Source organism: Ischnura elegans, chromosome 9 (assembly GCF_921293095.1).
Source record: "Ischnura elegans chromosome 9, ioIscEleg1.1, whole genome shotgun sequence".
Lineage (NCBI taxonomy): Eukaryota > Metazoa > Arthropoda > Insecta > Odonata > Coenagrionidae > Ischnura > Ischnura elegans.
Window position 1 is genome coordinate 80134695 of NC_060254.1, and position 9741 is coordinate 80144435.

Sequence of the window (9741 nt, forward strand, 5' to 3'; positions counted from 1 at the left end):
TGAAGCCCCAAATGGCTCTATGGTATTTTGTACAAAAAACATTTAATTATTTTGCTTTTTCTATTGAAAATCTTGAAAGTTCATCCAAAATAATCACTCCACAGGGTCAATTTGCATTTTTAAAAAAATCTTATGTGTACAAATAATTATATAGGAAAAACAGCCTTTACATGAAAATTAGATTAAATATATTGATAACGTTTAATGAATGCCTTACAATAACAACTATACACCAAAATGACTAGATCAGGAATAAGGAATTTTCATTTGATAATGAAGACCAGATCCAAATTCTCATCAAATAGTAATACCAAGCAAAGTGGTGTTGTCAACATAAAAATTACATGATAATAAGTCAACAACAACTATTTACATAATATAAGAGATTGGTCAGGATTACTTTAGCTGCAGAAATCCACTTGAGTAAAAAATACATTTCTCTTGGACAAGAAAGGTTCACTGCAAAATACTTTATCAGCGATTACAAAGCTAAGCTTCTTCAACTCTGATTATACATTTTAATATTTACCCATATTTATTTGAAAAAAAAACAATAGTAAAATTTTAATATAATAATAGTTTTCACAGTAGAAAATTTTACAAAATAAGGTACATGTGTATATACATTTCATTTAAACACCTCCTTAAAAAGATTCACTGGAGCCCAAGTAGGATAAAATACATTGAAAATACTTCCTCCAAATCACAAACTGCCAACATTTTATAAGTTAAGGGTGCACGAGAGAACAGCGGCTCAGAACAATTTTTTCTTGACGGCAGTATACCTTTCCATGTAGCTATCATAGCCTTCTACATCCATTAAACTCTTTGGGGCAAATAGATTACCTTCTATAGCTAGCATAGAGATACCAGAGCTGTCGAGAAGAGAGCGGGGGATAGCACTCAAAGGCAGGCAATTCTCTTCAAGGCGGAGGGTCCTTAATCGGGGACAATTTGCTAGGTGTTCAGATAGCTCAGATATCTGGTTCTGCAATCAGGAAAGGACGTTTGACAAAGTTGTAAAGTAAATAAATATATAGTACAAAATTACTATAATATTCTTTGAAATTCTTTCGAATTAAAGGGTCAATACAGATTACATAACAGCAAATCAACGACCACTTTCTCAGAAATGTGCCTGTGGTGATTATTCTAATGAACGAAAAAATACAATTTGACATCATTATGAGTAGTTAACTAACTAGATTAATTAACAAATATTTTATCCTTATTGGGACGAATGCAAATGAAATAAAACGTTCAATGCAGAGCACGGCTTACTAGAACATTAACTTTTCTGTGAAAAATGCGGATACTTTTCTTCCCTTGAGATGTATCTACTCACCTGGTTGAGATTTAACTCAACGACATGAAGAGTTGATAGAACTGGATCATCTGGTACTTTGGTGATAGAGTTTCTTGACAGGTCCAGCATATCGAGGTGACGTAAACCACATAATACTAAGGGAAAGTCTTGCAACTTATTCCCACTGAAATGGGCTTCCTTCAGATTCTTTAGTAGTGACAAATTTTGGGGAAGTCGCACTAGATCATTGTCACGAACTGATAGAGTCTCTAACTTCGTCAGCTCCCCTATTGAGTCGGGCAATGTACGGAGTACATTTTTGTCCAAAGTAAGGTGCTTTAAATTCTTAAAATTTTTGATTTCCACGGGCAAGTTTGAAAATCTATTATCAGTCAGGTCTAAAGTTCGAAGAACTTGCTCCAATTGCTTCAGTGGCGCAGGAAATTCAGTCAGCCTCTTCTGGGATATTCGTAAGACACCTGTTTTCGAGGCGGTTTCATAGTGTTGCTTCAATCCTGAATTTCCCATTAGTAACTTAAAACAGACTCAGGTGAGGAATGGGTACACTTGCAACTTGTAATAAATATGCGCAAAGTAAGGCAAAAAAAAATCAGCTACAAAACAAAGATCATCGATCCCTTTACATTAAATTAACAGATACGACCTTGTCCTTCCACTGATAACATCGACCACAACAAGTTCCACCGCATTATCGTCTTTCACTTTGATCTTATGAACTTAATTTCAATCGTGAACACTTGTGGCGCTGTAGCCGCGACATTGTATCCGGTGGAGTTTGTGATAAGTGACATTTAGATAAATGGACATTAATACAATGATTGATTTCTCAGTGATTTTACAATTATGCATTCGGATAAACTCTGTTTTGTAAAAAGGCGGTGGGAATCCCCGGCATGTCTGCTACGCCTAAAAGTGACAAAAATGTTTCCGGTAAGTAAACACTGAATTCCTCACTTCGTTCTCCATTGAATTCGCGATTCTGTTGTGATTTACCTGCAATCGAGCTGAAATTTCTGAAGTGAAGTGTGTGAACTTCATTTTTGGCTTATATTGTCTGTTACTTATTTGCAATTTTAATTACTACGAGAATATCAGTCCCTTGTGGATCTCAAGGAAAGTGTAAATGCGGTACACAGTTTTCTTTTTTGCTGCTTATGAGGAAACTGCCTGAAAATCCGTGCCAAGGACGCTGATTTGAAGAATTTTTTGCGATAGGTTCTTAAGTTGTTGAATATGCTAGATTCTAATCGTTTTCCACGGTCAATATTCTTCTATGACTTAAGTGCGCCCATGTATCTGTGAGGCTGTATTTTCCCAAATCACCAGTAGTATTATAATTTTAAGGAATGAGTTGTGTTTCAGGTTTAAATTTGGTCCCTAATTATTATGTGACGTCGCTGTCAATAGTACGGTTGAGTATAGTATATGCATAGTGTCAAAATAGTTGGTTGGAACATATTTTATGTCATCGTTTTCGATGCTCTGTATTTAGTGGTGGCGCTGGTCAAGTCTTTTATAGTATTCGTCAATTTGTTTAATTTACAAATACCTTGAATTTATGCTATTTTTCATTGAACACGTGCTATTCCAGGGTTCTACGAACATTTTACCATGGCTGCGCTCCATGCGGCGATTAAATTTGATACTCATTCCTACGGCTTTGGAGGGAATCTAACATTTTCATTGTAACTGTGGTTTTTTTTATAAGCACTAACGGATGAAGGTGATACGTTAAGGTCTATTGGATCTGGAATATTCAGTTGTTGCTTTCTAATACTATAATTTTACAACCAGGGAATATTTTTTATACTCATGTTCAAAAGGGATCAAATCTCACCATTGTGTTGGAGTGCAGACGTCTCGAACTCCAAAAATATTCAATATTCTCTATTCATGCCAGTTAAATATTTGATCAGTGGAAAAGTATTATTGGGCCTTTTTTCATTTACCCTACCCATACTACTACAATTGCCTGGTAACAAGGTCACAGGGTGTGGGGAATTCAAAAACTGACTGAATATGTAGGAAATGGGTTAGTTTGAAGGTAGCTACCTACTCTAGTGTATGCCGTCCTAATAAAACCTTCTTTAAGCACCCATCTGCGATATTTTATTTTTAGGCACAGCTTTGATTAGAAGTGTTGTACCTTCAGGATTCATTGTTTCCGTTACATTATCTATAAAATTATCAGGTATACATTTTCGGTGGATTAATTAGGAGGTAGTCACCCATTCTCTTTTAGAGGTGCATTCAGATGCATAATTGATATTGCTAACTTTGAGCGAGGATGAATTTGGCTGTGATTTCAATCAACAATATTGGTTGGAAGTTGTCATTAACTTAAGGCTTAAATATCTAATCTTTTTTTGCTTATGCTCAGCATCTATGTATTAGGTGGCTTATATACAAAATAGGTAAACATAGATTTGGACTTGACTTATGAAGTATGTATTTCTGAAAGGTCTCAATCAAATTAGGAATATTTAATATTTTGGTTACTGAAAAAATATGTGGTGCCTTGTTAATGTGACGGGGGAAAAATACATCTAACCTTATTGCCGGGATGATCTGGAGATCTCTTTTAACTTTATCCTGAGATCTCTGAGAACTTTACAAAGTTCTTATTAAGGGAAAATTAAAACGGCTATACTGCTGTAGTGGAAAACAGATTTCTTTAATCAACATCATAAGTATATTCTGACAAAATATCGTCATCATGAATTCTCCTGCTCATTAATCCGGTTTCCGTCCTTATCCCATCGTGCGCATCCAGCATCCTTACTTTTGTGTGGTTTTAGATACCCCTCGCCCTTCTATACTTGCTATTCACTCTCTCAATCCTTTAATAATCTCTTTTGGTAATTTCCTCTTTTCATTAATCGTGTCGAATTTTTCCTCACTCATCAATCTCTCTTTCAGATCTTCCTCATCCTCCTCCTATCCCTCATCTAGGTTATCTAAATTCTATTCTCATATTGCTTGAATAGTTTGAATGTTGAAGACATTGTTAGGGGGGGTGCTTAACGAGGACCCTGTCTTAAATGATAGGTAGGGTGTATCAGAATTTCAATTTTTAACTTGGGTAAAAGTCATGTTTTTAAAAGATTGTTTTAGCATTTTTTAAATAAGGTTTTATTCCATGGTATGTGGCTATCAACTCCTATAGATGTCCTTTTCTTTATAAAACATTTTGGCCTCCCAGTTTCGCTCAATTCAGAAAAATTGGTGTGTATCTGCCCCAATTGTTAAGAATATTTGTTATACACACTAATTGTCATAAATTTATTCAATACTATTTCATGATTTTTCATAACATCTTTACCCTCGAGGAAAATTAGCTTTGCCAGTCGAAATTATGTTATGAGGTCGTGAAATCTATATCTATTTATCACACGCCTTGACTTCGACCTGTGTATATTTATCATTAAAATACGTTTGCATTTGGCCGTTAACCCTTTTAGTGCGGCGGGCCGATATATCGGCTTTTGCTGCTCGGGCGAAAAGTGCGGCGGGCCGATATATCGGCTTCTACGTAGTCCATCATTTAATTTGCTATAACTTATTACATTTAAATTAAATGTTGTATGTTTTTTGCTCTTATGAAAGTGTACATTCTCTGCTTTACGCAACAAGTTTCAATTATTTTTATCGTCACTTTTAATTACATTTGAAAATGCATAAATGATACCATAATTTCAGTTGGTTCTTTCTGAGTCAGGAAGCACCGCCCAATCTAAGGCTTGATTTTGCTGCTCAGTTTTCTTTTCTTTGCGAACATATACCAGAGGGCTTATAACCTGATAGTTCTGCTATGAAATGGATGTGTTTTGGTGAGGTTGTTTTGATTCAGAACTGCTAACTCAGTATATTGTGTTACGGTTCATATGAAAGGATTACTTTGTAATCATTTTGGTATCTCCTTTCATCCTTCCAAGCTAATCATTTAGACTTTGTGGAATGGAGTTGCACTGTCAGCAGTTCTCTATGTGTTAGGGCTTTATTTTTTTCTGCCTTGAGATAGTGAATACATTGTCCATATTTCGCGAGGAAAGCACTTCTCTCTTATGACCAAGGAGGCTCAGTGTGGTTTTTACCTTGTGAGTGTGCGGTTGTCTCGATAGCTATTTCAAGCATACTCATACGTTTTACTTTTGTTTCGGTTACCTGAAATGGCAACTTCAAACAAAAAATTAGACGAAGAACTTGTAAATTACTTGTTATCACTTAGTGACGATGATGATTATACAGAGGAAGAAGACTTGAGCGAACATCTGAATGATGAAGACAATTCTGACTCTGGCGACTCTGATATTGTGACGCAGAAAAAAAGGCCAAGGATAATAGAGGAAAGTGATGAAGATGATGTGACCAGTGATGTGACCGATGTTATTCCACCACCAGAATTCAACGTGGTAAATGAAGGCCGTGACACCTGGAATACTAACGCCTTCGAGTATGCTGAAATGCCAGGTCCCAAGCATGCGCCATCACCAGCAGCTCACCCCAGAGAATACTTCAATTTGTTTTTCACGTCCGTACTATGGAATCTGTTCACAACGGAAACTAACAGGTATGCTGAGCAGTTCCTTGCTGCCCATGATAAATTGTCGCCAAGATCAAGAGTGAGGCAGTGGCGGAATGTGACAGTAACTGAAATGAAAGCATTTATTGCAATTTTACTAGAAATGGGTATAACAAAAAGACCAACCATCTTTTCTTATTGGGTGAGCAATTCTCGTGCCATACCATGGTTCGGAAAAATGATGTCTAGAGATCGTTTTCAATTGCTTCTTAGATTTTTTCATCTCACTGACAATTCCAAACTTGTTTCACCTGGAAATGAAAATTATGACCCTTGTGCTAAATTTCAGCCCATTGTTGACCATGCTAATCGCTTATTTCGCCATTATTATACACCACATGAACATCTTTGCATTGATGAAACTTTAGTTGGTACCAAAAGCCATTCACAGTTACTGCAATATTTACCAAGTAAACATCATCACAAGTGGGGCATAAAATTCTGGATGCTCTGCGATTCGGTAGCGAACTATTGTCTGGCATTCTATTGCTATCGTGGTGCGAAGAATAAAAAAGATAAGAAAGAATTACAGGAACATGGACTGAGTTTTGTGGTTGTGAAAAAGCTGTTGACTCTAGGTAATTATCTTATGAAAGGCTACCATGTTGTTGTGGACAACTTCTTTTCGAGTGTTGACCTGGCTCGTGAATTATATAAAAATCAAACATATTTGACAGGGACATTGCGAAGAAATCGGAAGAATATTCCAATGGAATTGAAGGAAAAGTTTCGCGTTGGGGAAAAGAAATATGTTAGAAGTGACGCGGTTCTTTTATTAGGGCAAAGGGAAAAAAATCCCAAAAAAATCCTGTTCTGCTGATTTCCACGAAAGCTACAGCAAAAAGCGCAAATACAAGTAAGAAGAGGCATGGTAAAGTGAAAGATATAGTGAGGCCAGAAATAATAAATTTATATAATAGTTACATGGGTGGGATTGATGCATCTGATATGATGGTATATTCATATTTAGATGAAAGGCGTACCGTAAAGTATTGGAAGAAAGTTGTTTTTTCGGTGATTGCTCGTATGGTGCTCAATTCCTACATAATATACAAAGAAAACCATCCCACAAAAACAATGACAAGGCTTCAGTATACTGCAAGCATTATAGAGTCCCTTGAGGTGGAATGGCTTGGGAAGACAGGGAATGACTCATCTCCTAGTACAAGTGGACCTAAGGCTGGACTGCAGCAACTTTCCGGGAGGAAAGAAAAAAATTGTGTTGTTTGTAGTGGAAAAGATGCAAGAAAGAGAAAAAGGTCCCGCACAGTGTGTATAAACTGTAATAAAGGAGTGCATAGCATTTGTATGGTGCAGCATAGATGCTAGATGGAAACAAATACAATAAGGCGAGATTCCCTGATGCTATTCTGCAATACACTGAGATGGGACTACGCAGAGGATGGCAAAAAGTTATGCAATTCGCTAGGTTTTTCTTATTTATTGATGATTTTTTCAAGACTTATTTATAATTGTCTTTAGATTTTTCAAAAAGCAGCTTCATTAGAAAAAGTTTTAAAAAATATATTATTTTTGTGTTTGAAAGTAAAAACAAAATATTGTTAAAAATATTGTTTAACTTTATCACATTGAAATAAAAAGATTTATATTTCAGTGCACGTAAAAACATTTTGTAAATATAGACCAGTTCAACCTCATCTACGTAAAAAAAACCGCATATGGATATGTAATAAAATAGCTTTGAATTGTTTTTTTTTCATAGATGCTACATTTTATTAAAAAACCCTCCGCATTTCTCACCAGTACCAGAGGAATAAGGATAGCACTAAAAGGGTTAAATGATTACTGCGGATAATTAGCAGTAGCCTTGAATCTCTCCTCAAAGGTTGATTTATTTAGAAAAATTCGTGAGAATCCCATCTTGAGAGAAAAATATATGGGAGAAAAATGTTTTTTTCGTTAGGGGAACTCATTCCACCGGTTGATCTGGTCCATTTATCCCAGCATCTCGATAGCCGACTCGGACATCATCGAATCACCGCCGTTTCTCCTCCCATACGATGTCTGTGCACTCATCATTGTATGCAGTATTGTCTTTGATTCGCAAAGTAATCCTTGATGCGTTAAAAAGTATTGCCGGGCTTGTATAACTATCATCCGACACCCCTAGTCTTAGCATAAATTTTCTTACTTTCTGATCTTTTTTCAGACTCGATGGTGAATTCTCATAAAAATTATTTCCACATATTTTTTCAATAATAATAAGAATTAGTATTCGATATTTATGTTACACAATGATTTTCAGATATGGAGCCTATCAATTTAGCAATTTATCTTATAAAAAAGATACACTTCTGCTTACGAAAAACGTCCCATTTGCCTGTGACGTCATTTCATTCATCGTTGCTATGGCTCCAGACAGTCTATCCCCACCTCAGGGTAAGGATGGTACTCTGAGATCCCCACCTCAAGTTAAAGCGATGTATAAAATGACGTCACAGCTTTCGCCTGCCAGGGCAAACTGTTTCTGTTAGGCTCCCCTGAAAATAAACTTTAGATTTCAGGGTATCCGGGAGTTTTCGTAAACCATATTTTGGTAATTTGTTTAATCAAGTCTTTGCTCTATGACGGCTTTATTTCGAAAAACTCGTTTGTATCCGTATTATAGCTCGTATAGGAAAGCGTACTGGAGAAAATTCATGTTACATATTATGTTGTGTTAACTCTTCGCGGGTTTATCTGGTCCTTCTCTCCCAGGATCTCGATTACCATCTTGCCTTTTGTCTTCACTGCCCTGAAGACGATGGTCTAGTGGGCTATCGAGATGTCTGGAGAAATGGGCTAGATCAACCTGTGGAAAACCCGAGAAGATTTCCCCAAAATTGTGCTCCGGGGAAGCCCAAGATTTTTATAAATTGTGTCATAAAAGATTACCTCAACACCTCCTGCTACAAGTTTCCGTTCGACGTACGGTTTCGCAAGTTCCCGTTTTATGAGGGAAGACGTATTTTTTTGCCTTATACTGAAGTCTTTTACTCTCCGGTATCGATCCTTGGCCCTCGAAATCCTGCAATTGCATGAATCATGGACGTGGTCGCGAGCTGGGGAGAATTCTCGCTTGCGTCTGTATCCTCACCCCCTCCCCCTCCATCACGCCAGCTGCAACCCGGGCGTCGTCGCCTGCTGAAAGATTTCGCGAAGTTACTATCAAAAGAGATGTAAATCATGTTCGCACGCTGAGAGTGAAGTTGCGAATCATCATTTCGAAATTATTTTCTGCTAAGTATGTAGGTATGCCATGCTCCATCTTGTTTTATGCCTTTCACTCCTAGATAGGCAATTATTCCAACTCCAGCCGAACTAGAGACAACTCCTTGCCAGTTTGGCGCACTTTGTTCCGAATCTGAACAAAAAATAGGTGTGGAACTGGTTGAAGAGGCCCAAATTTTTGGTCGATCGAAGTAATCTATTACACTATCACATTGCCATAACGTTGCAAGTACTCATCTCCCTGTTTGATGTTTGCGGGATGTATTTCGAAACTTTTGAACATAGATTCACTCCCGACTTGTGCTTGGCGAAAGATGCGTCTGAAACGCATTCGTGATCATCGAAAAAGGCTCTTCCCTCCTATTTTCCTGAATCCTGAGGTCTCCCTCGCGTCGTGACAGGGATTCCTGCTGCAATACGATAGAGAGTTCGCGAGGTGTGATTGGGTTGTAGAAAATCAAAACGTATGTTCCAGAGACGTGAAAGGTGGTAATCAGTAAGACGGAAATGTAATGGAGCAATTTCGTGGCCTTTTTGTCCCTGAATCACATAATTATACTGAAAAGAACGATTATGGGGCCTGAACATTTTTCATGGAGTT

The 9741-nt window shown here is 37.1% G+C and overlaps 1 protein-coding gene across 1 annotated transcript; it reads right to left on the bottom strand.

The window, feature by feature from the left end:
- Positions 1–165: 165 nt before the first annotated feature.
- LOC124165547 (leucine-rich repeat-containing protein 57) lies at positions 166–4741 on the bottom strand. Its single transcript, XM_046542995.1, has 2 exons — positions 1346–4741; positions 166–988 (listed from the first exon to the last, which is right to left on the bottom strand). Exons 1-2 carry the CDS (start codon positions 1832–1834, stop codon positions 755–757), a joined length of 723 nt encoding a protein of 240 aa, XP_046398951.1. The 5' UTR covers positions 1835–4741; the 3' UTR covers positions 166–754.
- Positions 4742–9741: the final 5000 nt, after the last annotated feature.

Excerpts from the sequence above, each read along its gene's own strand:
- LOC124165547 (XM_046542995.1), bottom strand. The coding sequence starts at position 1,834 with ATGGGAAATTCAGGATTGAAGCAACACTATGAAACCGCCTCGAAAACA. Across the intron at positions 989-1,345 it reads TTGAGTTAAATCTCAACCAG|AACCAGATATCTGAGCTATC; the intron begins GTGAGTAGATAC and ends TCCTGATTGCAG.